This window comes from Miscanthus floridulus, chromosome 8 (genome assembly GCF_019320115.1).
Source record: "Miscanthus floridulus cultivar M001 chromosome 8, ASM1932011v1, whole genome shotgun sequence".
NCBI lineage: Eukaryota > Viridiplantae > Streptophyta > Magnoliopsida > Poales > Poaceae > Miscanthus > Miscanthus floridulus.
Genome location: NC_089587.1, coordinates 58,711,466 through 58,726,050, shown reverse-complemented (window position 1 = coordinate 58,726,050; position 14,585 = coordinate 58,711,466). Strand labels below are relative to the sequence as shown.

The 14,585-nt window shown below is 50.2% G+C and overlaps 2 protein-coding genes across 2 annotated transcripts; one reads left to right on the top strand and one right to left on the bottom strand.

Moving 5' to 3' along the window:
- Positions 1 to 404: 404 nt before the first annotated feature.
- Positions 405 to 953, bottom strand: LOC136469139 (uncharacterized mitochondrial protein AtMg00810-like). Its single transcript, XM_066467455.1, has one exon. It carries the CDS (start codon positions 951 to 953, stop codon positions 405 to 407), a length of 549 nt encoding a protein of 182 aa, XP_066323552.1.
- Positions 954 to 12,267: 11,314 nt separating this feature from the next.
- Positions 12,268 to 13,473, top strand: LOC136472212 (uncharacterized). Its single transcript, XM_066469944.1, has one exon. The coding sequence runs from the start codon at positions 12,268 to 12,270 to the stop codon at positions 13,471 to 13,473; it is 1,206 nt and encodes a 401-aa protein (XP_066326041.1).
- Positions 13,474 to 14,585: the final 1,112 nt, after the last annotated feature.

Sequence of the window (14,585 nt, the reverse complement as noted above, 5' to 3'; positions counted from 1 at the left end):
GAACCCCCTCCATGTCGATCATTTTCTTTAGTTTCATCAGTCGAAGACGTCCAAGCGGCTTGGTGAGGACGTCTGCGAGTTGCCGACCAGTTTTGACAAACTCGATGACGATCTGCCTTCCATCGACACAGTCCTTGAGGAAGTGGAACTTCATGTCGATGTGCTTGCTCCAGTCGTGGATAACCGGATTCTTTGCGAGGGCGATGGCGGGAGGGTTGTCCACCATCAGTGCTGGTAGGTGAGCTTCCACACCGGTCAGCTCGCCCAGCAACTGGCGCAGCCACACAACTTGGCATGCCATTATGGCCGCTGCTACGTACTCTGCCTCACACATAGACAGTGCCACCACCTTCTGTTTCAGCATTAACCATAAAATTGGAACCGACCCGAGGAAGACGAGCATGCTAGAGGTGCTCCGCTGTCCGTCGATGTCCCCCCGCCATGTCTACATCGCTGAACATAGTGAGCTGTAGCCTACTCCCATTGGTCTTGGGGAAGATGATCCCCTGATCCATCGTCCCCTTGATGTAGCGTAGTAGCCGCTTTACTGTAGCCCAGTGATCCTCTCGAGGATCCTCCATGAAGCGATTGATGTAGCCCACGGCGAACGTAATGTTCGGCCTCGTATGGACTAGGTAGTGTAGACCACCAACGATGCTTTGGTAGAGTGTTGCATCCACCTTCGCCGCGGTACTGGCCTTCGTCAGTTTCAGCTGCTCCTCCATCAGAGTCACGCATGGCTTACACTCAGCCATGCCGCTCTGCTCCAATAGCTTTGAGGCATACGCGCTCTGACTGAGCATGAGTGTCTCCTTCCCTTGTCTTACCTCGATGTCGAGGTAGTAGGAGAGCGCACCAAGATCGCTCATTCGAAAATGAGCCACCATCTCGTGCTTGAAGCTGTCGATGTCCTTCACACGCGTGTCGATGACAATCAAGTCATCCTCATACATGCCGACGACGAGCTCCTGCTTCCCCCATCACCGCATGTAGAGCGTGTGCTCGGTTGCGCACCTCATGAACCCAAGCTCACCCAGCGTGGCGTCAAGCTTGGCGTTCCATGCTCGTGGGGCCTACCGTAGCCCGTAGAGCACCTTGGGCAATCAGAGCACCCTATGCTCCGCTCCCATGACAGCAAAATCTAGAGGTTGCCTAACGAAAACCGTCTCCGCTAGCTCGCCATTGAGGAAGGCAATTTAACGTCTAAGTGATGGACGCGCTAGTCCTTTGCTACTGCCAAAGCTAGTAGCAAACGGATAGACTCCATGCGCACTACCGACGCAAAGACTTCCTCGAAGTCGATGCCCTTATGCTGGACAAAGCCTCGTGCGACGAGGCATGCCTTGTGCTTGACAATGGCCCCTTGCTCGTCCCGCTTGACTTTGTACACCCACTTCAAGCTGATCGGACGGCATCCTAGAGGTGGATCGATGAGCTGCCAAGTCTTGTTTTCCTTGATCGCCTTCATCTCCTCCAGCATCACCCATCGCCAGTTTCCATCGTGCTCGGCCTGCACGAACGTGGGTGGTTCCTCTGCACTGACGAGAAGTAGCTCTTGGTCATTGAGCAGCCTACCCACCAGGCCTGAGCGCCCTGTGTCATCAACGGTGTCATCCAGCCTGCGGAATCGCACTTCCTCACCATCATGGAAGGCATCCACGAACTCAGTGATGTTACTTGGAGGTGAGGTGAACTTGATCAGTGTTGATGGAGTTCCCTGTTCTGTCGGAGTGCTTGGCACAGCACCTGGAGTGCTCGGCACCCCAGATGCAGTGCTTGGCACTACTCCTGGACCATTCGTCACCACTCCTAGAGTGGTCTGCACCCCCCCAGAGTGCTCAGCACACGTCTTACAGTGGTCGGCACCACTACAAGACCCCTTAGCTCCGCTATGGGAGTGCTCGGCACCTATCCTAGAGTGGTCGCCACCACTGCGGGACCTCCTAGCTCACTCCTGGAGTGCTTGACACCCCTTCCAGAGTGCTCAGCATCCCTCCTAGAGTGCTCGGCACCCCTCGCAGAGTTCTCGGCACCTCTTCCCCAGCGTCTCCACCACCTGCTCGACGATGAAGGTGCTGGTGAAACCACCAGCTTCCCCCATGCTCGAACTATTCTAGTCCCAAGCCGCCTTCTTATCAAACACAACGTCGTGCGAGACAAGCACCTTATCTCCACGTGGGTCATAGAGTCGATACACCTTGGTACCCTCCGTGTAGCCCAGGAACACCATCGGTGTGCTCCTGTCCTCCAGCTTGGTCAGGACCGGCTTCGTCTTCCTAACATGGCCGATGTAGCCGAATGTTCAGGGGAAGGACATGCTCGGCTGGCGTCCATGCCAAGCCTTGAACGGCATCTTGCCCTTCAAGGCCTTGGTGGGAGCGCGGTTGGGGATGAACACCGTCGTGGTCACCGCCTCACCCCAGAACCTTGCCGATATGCCCTTGGCCTTCATCATGGATCGAGCCATGCCAACCACCGTCTGGTTCCTTCGCTCCACCATGCCATTCTGTTATGGCGAGTATGGCACGGTGTGGTGGCGCGCCACACCCTGATCCACGCAGTATGCAGCGAACTCCACCAAAGTGAATTCGCCGCCGCGATCAGTCCTCAGCACGCGCAGCTTCTTTACACTCTCGGCCTCCACGCGCATCTTGAACTTCTTGATCGCCGCTGCCGCTTCGTCCATGCTCGTTAGGAGTTGAAGCTACATGTAGCGACTGTAATCATCCATGAGTAGGAGGAAGTACTATCAACCACCGTTTGTGGCTAGCGTGATCGGCCCGTAGAGATCGCCATGGACGAGCTCGACATCGTCCTCCACGTGATACTTGGCCACCTTTGGGAACGATAGCCTCCTCTATTTCCCGGCCAGGCAGCTATCACACAGCTCACCTCCGTGCTCGATGTGGGGTAACCCTCGGGCCATCTTCTCCAGCCAACCAAGCGAGTCAAAGCTGAGATGTTCAAACCGGGCATGCCAAAGCCATGGTTCCTCGGTGTGCCTTGCCGCCAGGCACACCGGCTGCTCTACCTTCAGGTCGAGTATGTACAACCAGTTCTAGGACCTCTTCATCTTGGCAAGAAGTAGCTGTTCCCAGTCCCTATTCCTAAGGACTTCGTCCTTGATTAGTACCTCGCTACCGCGCTCATCCAGCTAGCCAATGCTGATGATGCTGGAACGCAGCTGTGGGATATAATATACATCCGTTAGCACACGGTGCTTGCTGTTCTAGCACCTAAAGATGATGGTGTCGCGTCCTCGGATAGCCACCCTTGAGCCGTCACTAAACTTCACCATACCGGTAACATCATCGTCGAGATCGGAGAAGGCTGCCTTGGAGCCCATCACGTGGTTGCTGGCACCAGAGTCTAGGTACCACCGCTGCTCCTGCTTGCCGCCCACATGTCTGAGGTGGACTTGGATGCACGATTCATCGAGGTTGACAGCTTTCAGGGCCTTCCCAGGTCCTTCCACCATCGTTACCTCTCCCTTCTCCTCGGCCTCGACGTCGTACAGTGCACAGAATGTCGCGCATTAGGATAGTGGCCTCATCATCATCATCAGCTTACTCCAGATGAGCCTCAGCCTTCTTCTCCTGCTTACGATTTGGGCACTCCCTTGCCCAATGGCCCGTCTTCCCATAGCGTCGGCAGACGTTGGGGTCAACCTGCTTCTTTTTCTCCAAAGAAGCCTTGCCGCGGCGCTTGCCATCACCACCGCGGCTGGAGGAGGCTACCCCAGAGTTTCTCCGAGCAGCCCACTCCTCCTCTGTCAGCAGTAGTTTGCTAATGTCCTTCGTTCTTGTCGCCTACTTCAGGCGCTCGTCCACCGCTCGTAGACGGTCTGTCACATCCTCGATGGTGAGGGTGGACAAGTCTAGCATCGTCTCTATGGAGAGAGCGATTTGGATGTACTTTGCCGGCACTTAGTGGAGGTACTTGGAGACCGCGTCCTCTTCGTCGATGGTGATGTCGTGGCTCTTCTGCTTGCTGATGAGTATCTGCAGGCAAAGGGAGAAGTCCTTCACCGATTCACCATCCTTGAACTTGAGGTTGGCATACTCCTGCTTCAGAAGCTGGGCTGTCGCCTTCTTTGCACGGTTGGAACCGACACGCATCGCCACAATAGTCTCCCATGCCAAGCTTTTCGCCCCAATGGCTCCCTATATTCCACCTGTACAGCAGCGAGGATAGCCTACAATGCTGACATATCATCTTCTTCATTGTCGGTGTCCTTGTCAACAGCATTCTAGAGCCGTCGGGCTCTAAGCTTGACCTTCATGGTCACCGACCACTTGCCATAGTTGGTGCGAGTCAGCGTCGGCCAACTGGTGCTGCTGACCTCCCGTACCGTGCAAACAACGACCTCCTATCGTGGTTGGGCAGCCACAGCAGTGCCACTGTTGTCGTCCATTTTCGAACCGTCCATCATCGCCAGCGGTTAGTCCAGCAACGACGCTTGTACAGCTCTGATACCACTTGTTAGTCCGCTGGACCCTCAGCTCAGGTGAGTCGACCTCTCACCAGTCTTACCGACCACCGGCTCAGGTGAGTCGACCACTCACCAGTCTTATCGACCATGACAAACGTTGTCCGACCACACACTATAGCTAGAGATCGAAGAAGTGAGGGAGAACAGAGCATACACACATAGCAGATACACCGGCGTTGGCCGAAGCCCTGTATAGGAGATGATAAATCTAAACTCTCTTTACTGAGTTACAGTGGCAAACTATATATACAACTCTACCCATCTAGTTCTAGTACAGCTGTCATGCTGCTACAGTTACTAGATGTGACAGTAAGACTGACTTTGGCGTCTGCCTCTGCCGTGGCTGTAGTTGAAATCACCGGCCGAAGAGGTGTAGCTCTTCGAGTTGCAGGTCGTCGATGACCCCGCGAAATCTGCACATGGTGCTGCGGTCTAATCTGCCATTGTTTTTGTCACTAGCTTTGTAGATCAAGTTGAAATCACCGCAAAGTAGCCAAGGACCCGGAGAGGCAGCGCGAACAGCACGGATCTCCAGGAGGAAGTCGGGCTTATCTTATCTAGCCGTTGGGCCGTACATGTTAGTGAGCCACCACGGTTCGCCGGGTCCGTTAATCGGAGTGAGCTCTATAGTGATCGAGAACCGGCGCACGAAGGGGGCAGACACGCGCCACAGGTCGCGACGCCAAGAGATGACGGCTCCATCGGCGACGCCGATAGCCGGGAGGCACACATAATCAAAGTTGATCCCTGTTATTTCATGATGCAAGGTTACACTGAAGTTTGCAACCTTGGACTCCTGCAGGTAGACGATCGAAGCTCGCTGCTGGACGACAATGTCTCTAACAACACTGCGACGTGCACGACTGTTCAAGCCGCGTGCATTCCAAATAAACTAGTAGGTGGTTGGCACTCATGGCGGAACGATGTTTAGGCGACGGTTCTATGGCGATCAGAATAGCCTTGCCGCGGCCCGCGCACCGCGGCCGGCGCGCCTAGGGAAGAGCTCACGCATGGCAGCCCTTTTGGAAGACGACAGCGGTACCATGAAGGTGTCGTGGAACTTGGAGGCAATCGCCGCGTCAGGCGTGGTGGACGGCACATCCTCCGGCTTCCGCGTCCACTTGCTAAGGAGAACGTGCTTTGCCTGCTTCCCAGGCTACGGATCTTGCCTGGTGCTGATGCAGCTGTGCGGCCAACATGAGTAGCCTGCTAAGGCGTCGAGCATGAAGCTGCCTGAGCAGGCGTAGGTCCGCCGGTCGTCAGCGTCGGGAGGCTGGCTGGAGGAGTGGAGGCAGCAAGCTTTGGCTCTTCTCCCAATTGAGAAGTGCGAGGACGGAGCACACGGGATTAGGAAAAGGCGAAATGGACCGACAGAGTCACGTGCGGCACCTGGCTCCATTCTGCAGGCGATGGGCACCTGGCTCCATTCTGCAGGCGATAGGCTACAAAAGACTGGGCTAGACACCTGGTTCAGGTGCTATCTGGATGGGCCGACTAGGGCCATGTCATAATATTTGTAGCTGGGCCATAAATAAAAAAAAATAAAGAGGCTATAAGGGGGGATTTGGACCACTAGGCCCAAATCCACCCGGTCCTCCGACGCCATGAAATTCCGTGAAATCTCCATAGGTTCATGCTAAAGATTCTGTTAGTTGATCTCCACCAATAGGTCCAACGGCCTATTGGGCCCTATCTCTGCTCCTTGATCGGGGGAGCCCAACCCTAATTCGGTTGGTGGGTCCCTGTCGCACAGCACACATAAAAGGAAGATGGGGGTGAGGGCTCAGACTATGAGGTTCAACGGAGCCGCCACCCACCTACAGCGAAACCCTAATCCGATCCTAAATAGTGCTGCCAGCGATGGGATGAGTCCGCCAACCCCGCCGCCTCTGCCTCGCCCCTGCAGGACATCGTCGGCGTCATTGGACTTCATCTCGCCGGTGCTGGACATCTTCTACACCGCAGCACCGGCTGCGGTGCATCTACTGAAAAGGCGAGGAGCCTATCCGGATATACGGGTTACACAGAAAGGTACACACACTTCGATCCTAACAATGGTACCAGAGCCAGGTTACTAAGTGTGTAACCCTAACCCTAACCGGGTAAAAGCAAAAAGAGAGAGACCGGGGTACTGTCTACCAGTCACCACCGCCACCGCGTGTGGGGAAGAGAACAGATCCGTGTTCGGATCAGAGAAGAAGAAAATCAAGGGCCCTCGGCACTTGAACCCTAACCCTAACTAGGTTAAAGAAAGGGGGAAAAGAAAAGTTTTCGGCCTTAAGATGAACAGAGCCGAAACCCTAACCCTAGAACGAATCCTCATCCCTAACCGGTTGAATCCGAGAAGAATGAAAAGAAATCCAAATCGGACTCGATCGAAAAGAGAAACAGAAAAGAATCAAGGAAGGGGAAGGGAACCGATTCGGATGAACTCCGAAAAGAAAAAGAAATAAAAAGAAAATGGAACCGTATCCCTAGATCTTGTTTTCGGATGAACTCTGAAACAGAAAGAGAGACGATCAATCCAAATCAAAGAGAAACAGGGGTCGGCATACGAACCCTAACCCTAACCCTATTCTCCACATCAGTTCGGATAAGAGAAGCACAACCAAATCGAAAAGAACTAGGCGAAGGGAGAAGAAATCCACCCGAACCGGACCTTCGCCGGCGCGGGAGAAGAAAGGCCGAATCGAGGCAGCTGCTCGCCAGGCTCGGTAAAGGGGGCACCGCGGCCAGGCCGCTCGACGGCGGCGTGCTCACCCGTTGGGGAGCACGCGCGCCGACGAGGGGGCCGGCGACGGCGCCTTGCCTCGCTCCACCGTCCGCTCGCTCGCCGACTCGCTCTCGTCGCTGGCTCGGTTGTGCTCGGCTGAGAAGAGAGAGCGAAGAAGAGAGAGGAGAGAGTGGCAAAATGACTCTAGGGTTTGGCTGTGCACTAGCTGCGGCGGGGTTTTGACCTCCCGAAACGCGCGGGCGAGCCGTCGATCAGATCGAATGGCTGCAAATGATTGGGCCGATCGAGCGGCCCAGGCGGCCGCGCGGGGCGTGATGCTTTGCCAGCCCAGGCCCAGGTTGTGGCCTGGGTGCGGCCTGAGCGCGCGCGGTGAGCTGGGCCGAGCCGGCATTTGCCGTTTTTTGGGCCAACAGAGAAGGATTGAGCCCGAGTGAGAAAGAATGATGGGCCGGGCCACTGTGGCAGTTCCAGTCCAAATCAAAGAACAAGTGAGAAATTGTTTTTTGATTTTCCATTGAATAAGGTTTTATTTCTTGGAAAATGAAGGAATGGCTCAAAAGAAAATAGAAAAAGTAATTAAAATGAAAGTTTTTCCAGTAAATGTTTATTTCCTAGAAATTGATTAATGGCTTAAATAAAATGGAAAAGAGAATTTCCCTGTGGGTAAAATTCAAGAAATTGAATTGTTTTTCCGCCGCTAAAGAGAATTTGTTTATTCTCCAGTTAATTTGTACCAACGTGGTATTTAATTGGAGAAAAAGAAAGTTATTCCGCTGCTAAAGAAAATGTTGATTCTCCAGTTATTTTGAACCAATGTGGTATTTAATTGGAGAAAACGAGTTTTCATATGATTATGATGTTGTTATTTTCTGACCAACGTTGTTAATAACAATATCGTAATATTAATGATTTATGCATTAATTCTACTTCTTCCCAACGGTGATGTAGAATTAGTATATAAGAACAGATGTTAATTTTAATGATTTATACATTAATTCTACTTCTGCCCAACGGTGATGTAGAATTAGTGTGTAAGAACAGTTGAGAAAGTTAAAGATTTATGCATTAATTCTATTTCTGCCCAACGGTGATGTAGAATTAGTGTATAAGAATAATTGCATGCAAATGATGTTATTTTTATGTTAAGAAAGGTTTTGATCTGGTTTTTTCATCTTGTCTGAGGTAGACTGGGTAGTCACCTCACCGTGTTCCACTGAGTTTGTGGCACCGATGAGGGAGACAAATGAGAATGATGCCATTTGGGCAACTAAAGAAAGGGATTTGAATCCCAAAAGATGTCTTATGATTTTTGAGCATAGGAAGTGGGTCACTGCCAACAAGAAAATTTTGGCTGTGATAAAGAACATGATTGAACCTGCAATTGTGGGCTCAATCACAAATGTGTGACATGGTCACCGAGTACCTCGATAGAATAAAGAGTCAGTTTACTGGCACTTCAAAGACATATGCTACTCAGCTGATAAAGCAGCTGGTGATAGAGTGTTACTCTGGAAATGGTGGCATAAGAGAGCTCACGATGCGTTGTCGAAATTATGGCACTATCGTTCAGGCCATATTTCGAGGGGGAGAATAGAAAGACAAGTTAAGAATGATACTCTTCCTCCATTAAAGCTCTCAGATTAAGAAAAATGCAGAGAATGCATAAAAGGAAAGTATGTAAAGAAAGATGACAAACGAAGCACAGGAATTTTACAGATTATTCACACTGACATCTGTGGTCAGCTTTCCTGTAAAGAGTGTGGATGGTTATGATCCATTCACAGATGATTACTCCCATTATGACTATATTTATCCAATCAAAGAAAGAAAAGATGTATTAGATAAATTTAAGATATTAAAGATTAAGATAGTCAGGTCTGACCGTGGGAGAGTACTACGGTCGGCATACCCTAAAAGAATAGCATAGTAGCCCAGTATTCTATACCGGGTGAACTTCAGCAGAATAGAGTAGCTAAAAGAATCAATCGTATCCTGAAGGATATGGTGGGCAGTATGATAAGTTACTCCACCTTACAGTTGAGCCTGTGGATGGAGGCGTTAAAAACCTCATTCATATTCTCAAAAGAGTACCAAGTAAATCGGTGCCCAAAACACCGTATGAGTTGTGGACAGAAAGTGTACCCTTACTAAACCACTTACGTGTGTGTGGGGAGCCCTGCTGAGGCTAAAGTATTTAACCCAAACATTGGGAAGTTAGATCCCAAAACAGTAAGGTGTCATTTCATTGGCAACACAGAAAAGTCAAAAGGTTTTTGTTTTCCACTGTCTAGAGAGACATACAAAGTTTGTGAAAACGAGACACGATGTTTTCCTAGAGGATGAAAAGATGAGGGGGAGCATGGTAGCTCAAGAAATTGTCCTTGAAGTGGAGCGGGTGTATGCGTCCGCTCCAATGATTCATGAGCCATTTTTCTCACTACCTGCTATAGCTGCACCGACAGTGCTAGATACTGTGGTGCCAGCACCTGTTGTTATCCCACCTGTGGCAACAATGAATGACGATGAGGAATCTGTTCCTCAGGATCCTATAGAACCTATTACCACACATGAGGGGGAGCAACAATAGCCTCAAACAGAAGTTGTGCCAAATGTGGAGGCCCCTAGAAGGTCTCAAAGAGTTAGAAAATCAGCTATTTCTGCTGATTATGAAGTGTATAACACTAAAGAATTTCAAATGGAGGATGATCCCACCTCATTTGAAGAAGCCATGAGAAGTGATTATTCATCAAAGTGGCTTGAGACCATGGAAGATGAAATGAAATCGATGAATGCCTATAGAGTTTGGGATTTGGAAATAATTCCTAAAGGAGCCAATACAGTATGCTATAAATGGGTCTACAGAACAAAACTTGACTCTCAAGGGAATATAGAAATATATAAAGCGTGACTTGTGGCAAAAGAATTTATGTAAAGAGAAGGGATTGATTACAATGAGACATTTTCTCCAGTCTCATGTAAGGATTCCTTCATAATCACAATGGCATTAGTGGCACATTACGATTTAGAATTACATCAGATGGATGTAAAGACGGTATTTCTCAATGGAGACTTGGAGGAAAAGGTTTACATGGCACAACCGAAAGGTTTTGTCATGGAAAGAAAAGAACGAATGGGATGCCACCTAAAGAAATCCATTTATAGATTAAAGCAAGCTTCAAGACGGTGGTACTTGAAGTTTGATCAGTCAATAAAGAATTTTGGGTTTTAAAGAGAAGGAAGAGGACAATTGTGTCAATACAAAGTTTAAAGAATGGGAAGTTTATCTTCCTTGTCCTGTATATAGATGATATCTTACTTGCTAGTAGCGATGTCAGTCTACTACTGGAGACAAAGAAATTTGATATGAAAGATCTTGGCAAAGCCTCGTTCGTTCTAGGGATCGAGATTCACCGAGATAGAAGAAAAGGGTATAAGGACTGTCACTAAAGGCATACATGAAAAGATCTTAAAGAAATTCAGTATGCACAAATGTAGTCTCTCACCTGCTCCTATAGTCAAGGGCGACAGATATGGGGATTTTAAATGCCCCAGGAACCAATATGAGCTCAATCGATAAAGTGAAAGTGGTTCCATATGCTTCAGCTGTCGGAAGCTTGCAACATGCTCAAGTATGTACGCGCCCTGACTTGGCATTTGTTACCGGGTTTTACTTGGCAGATTCCAGAGCAATTCTGGAATAGAACACTAAAATTAGTAAAGAAAGTCTTGCATTATTTGCAAGGAACGAAAGGCCTCATGATGAAATATAGAAGATCTGATTCACTCCACATGGTGGGATATTCAGATTCTGATTATGCGAGAGTGAATGCATATCCAGATGTGGATTTTCTATCATCTCGCAAAGGGGAGCTATTTCATGGAAAAGCTCAAAGCAAACTGTCACTACATCGTCCACAATGTATGACAGTTTGTAGCGTGTTATGAGGCAACGGGCAGGTGAACTAACTAACGAAGTTCATACCCGGTTTGAAGGTGGTTGACGACATCTATAGACCACTAAAGTAATACTGCGATTATAATCTGGCAGTACAGGATGCTCACAACATAAGTCAAGTGGTGCTGCCAAACACATTGACATGGAGTATTATGTTGTGAAAGATAAAGTCCGGGATCAAGTCATAAATCTTGAGCATACAAGTATAGAAAGGATGCTCGCGGATCCGTTTATAAATGGCTTACCACCCAACATGTTCAGAGAACATGGTGTTCAGAGAACATGTAGCTAGCTTGGGTTTAAGGGAAAGCCTAAAATATTCCTGGACAAAAGAAGACCCAAAGATAAGTATCTATTTCAGAACAGAGTAGTGAGTTGTAGCTGTTAAGTCTATCGGCAATGAACCGTGACGATGAGACATGCTCTATGAGCTAATCTGTAATCGAATGAACAAAAGCAAATGATATGAAAGTAAAAGATAGAATGAGATAAGGGGAAGAATGTTAGTTGATCTCCACCAATAGGTCCAACGGTCTATTGGGCCCTATCTCTGCTCTCTGATCGGGGGAGCCCAACCCTAATTCGGTTGGTGGGTCCCTGTCGCACAGCACACATAAAAGAAAGGTGGGGTGAGGGCTCGGACTACGAGGTTCAACGGAGCCGCCACCCACCTACAGCGAAACCCTAATCTGATCCTAAAGAGTGCTGCCAGCGACGGGATGAGTCCGCCAACCCCGCCGCCTCTGCCTCGCCCCTGCAGGACATCGCCGGCGTCATTGGGCTTCATCTCGCCGGCGCTGGACGTCTTCTACACCGCGGCACCGGCTGCGGTGCATCTACTGAAAAGGCGAGGAGCCTATCCAGATATACAGGTTACACACAGAAAGGTACACACACTTCGATCCTAACAGATTCAATTCTGTTGGTCCCTTTTGATCCGACATGATCCTGATACCCCCATTCTGAGGTAGGAGCCTTGCTCTTGCTGTTTTTGATTGGTGTCTCTTCCCTTCCATGGGGTTTTGCAGGTGTAGGAATCCGTGCATTAACCGGCGGAGAGCAAGTAAGTGCTGCGACTGCGCGAGCATGGCGGGCGAAGAGACCACGGAGGTCAGCGGGAGGAGGCACATGGATCTAAACCTGCATGTCGGACTCCCTCCATTGCCACGGCCTCGAGTCAGGCTCGACACTTCGGCGGCTTCCCCGGCGTTGATGCCCAACAGTGCTGCACCAGAAGCTCCAAGAACCAGCGAGCCCGAGGGATCACTCGCCCCGGCAGCGGCGACCTATTCGCCGTCGAATGTGCTCTCCGCCCTGGAGGAGCACCCAATGCTTGATCCCGTTGTTTATTCCTGGCTCGACGGCAACAGTGCCGGCAGTGAAGAGTACACTGATGCTCCTGAGTCGTCGGCGCCAGCGCCGGTGGATGGTCTTCTGGTAGCAAGGTCTGTGCGTCCTAGCCGGGTGGCTGCTGCTACCGGAATGGAGATGGTGAACACAAGCACATTTGGGCAGTCCACTCAAGGGGCTGCTGCAACTGCAATTGAAGCAGGAGCTCCCGAGCTCCGCTTTCTGAGGGTGATACAGATCAGCCAGCAGCACAACATTGTGAGGCCAGGATCAGCTAACCTCAGTCAAAGCTCTTTTGAAGCTGCGAGGGGGCAAAATCCGGATGGCGGCGACAACTCCAGCTTTGAGTGTAACATCTGTCTTGAGCTGGCTAGACAACCCGTGGTTACATCTTGCGGCCACCTCTTCTGCCGGCCATGCTTGTACCAGTGGCTCCATGCACAATCATCCTCCTTTGAGTGCCCTGTCTGCAAGGGCGAGGTGTTAAAAGGGGATATCACTCCGATATACGGAAGAGGCGGTGAAGAAGAAGGGGGCTCCACTGCCAACCCTGACTTGCCGCCCAGGCCGCAAGCACACAGAAGGGAGAGCCTGAGGCGGCAGCTGCAAATGGCGGGAACGGAGGGGAACGCAAGAGAAATGGCAAGGGTGCTGAGGCAGATGTTTCAAAACCAGAACCAGGGTTGGGATGCAACCCCAGCGGGAGTCGAGACGACTTCGATTCCTGCAGCCCGGCAAAGGGCTGGCGCTCGGAGACAGCAAAGGCAGGATAACCATGCTGCACAGGTGGTTCTTGTAGCTCCTCAGCAGTCATCGTCGGTGGAACGGCTATCAACTTCTAGCACTGCAGCTGCTGTAGTGGGCGAGCCTGGGCCAAGTAGTCGGTTAAGAAGGCCTTCGGAGTCTCCAACCATAAGAAGGACAAGGAGGAGGCCACAGTAGGTACCAGAGTGTTGTCACTCCCTTCAAAAGAACCTACAGACCATGCCCCGGTGTTAGTTATTACCCATGATTAGTTCCATAACATGTTCTGTATAATCGGAGTATATTTTCTGATTTAGCCTATGCGTCTGGTATGATATGTCATTATAACTTCCCTGCTGTGGTTATTCCTGAGTTTTCAACATAGTTATTGTTCAAAATTGCAAGCATGTACTATTAGCAAACTATTCTTGCGAAAAAACAATTATTGAGTCTGCTTGGGGGTCTCTCTGCTTCTGCTCCAATTGCTAGTGTCATAACAAGGCAACATGATTCAGCTATATGTAACATTCAGAGTAGGCATGCATTGAGATTCAGATGACAAAGGAATATTAGCTAACAATGTAACATTCAGAGTAGGCTGACCTGTATAGAAACTTATAGCAGCTAACTATTTTCATGTTTGCATGACAGGAGTAAGAACGTAGGCTGCGGAATGCCGCAGATCTCTGTAAGGCACATTCGTCCTAAACAATTGGGGTGACTACCAAAAGCATTGGAGACGTTGACAACGAGGATGAAGACGAAAACTATGAAGCCTCTACAGAAGACGAGGAGTCCGATGAGAGCGATGAAGCAGACTACTCCGATGCCAGTGCAGACAACTACTCCGATGCCAGCATCCACCTCCGCCGGTCATCAAGGCAGCGTCAGCCACCTGAATGGTACATTGGAGAAAGTGTTGAATTGCCTAGTCAGAGAGGTCGAGGGAGAGGTCGAGGGAGGACAGGTCGAGGGAGAGGTCGGAGTGGTGATGGTGAGCGAGAGATTAATCAGAGAGGTCGAGGGAGCAGAGGTGGTAAGAGAGGTCGATCGTAACAATGACTACTTGGGCTGCATTGATCATTTTGGATGTTACTGGACTATTAAGGTGATGCGCGAGGAGATCATGAAGCCTGGGAGCATTTTGAGGGCATTTGGAGTGATGCTTGAACTGTGTTGGTCGATGAAACTTGGTCTGTGTGGCCTGTTAATAGTAGTGAACTAGTGGGCAGTGGCTCACTACTGGCCAGTGTGGCCACTGCCCAGTACTATTCTATGATTAAGTTATTGTACTGTTGTGCATTGCATTG

Bases quoted from the DNA above. Each gene is read 5' to 3' on its own strand.
- LOC136469139 (XM_066467455.1), bottom strand. From the start codon at position 953: ATGTATGAGGATGACTTGATTGTCATCGACACGCGTGTGAAGGACATC.
- LOC136472212 (XM_066469944.1), top strand. From the start codon at position 12,268: ATGGCGGGCGAAGAGACCACGGAGGTCAGCGGGAGGAGGCACATGGAT.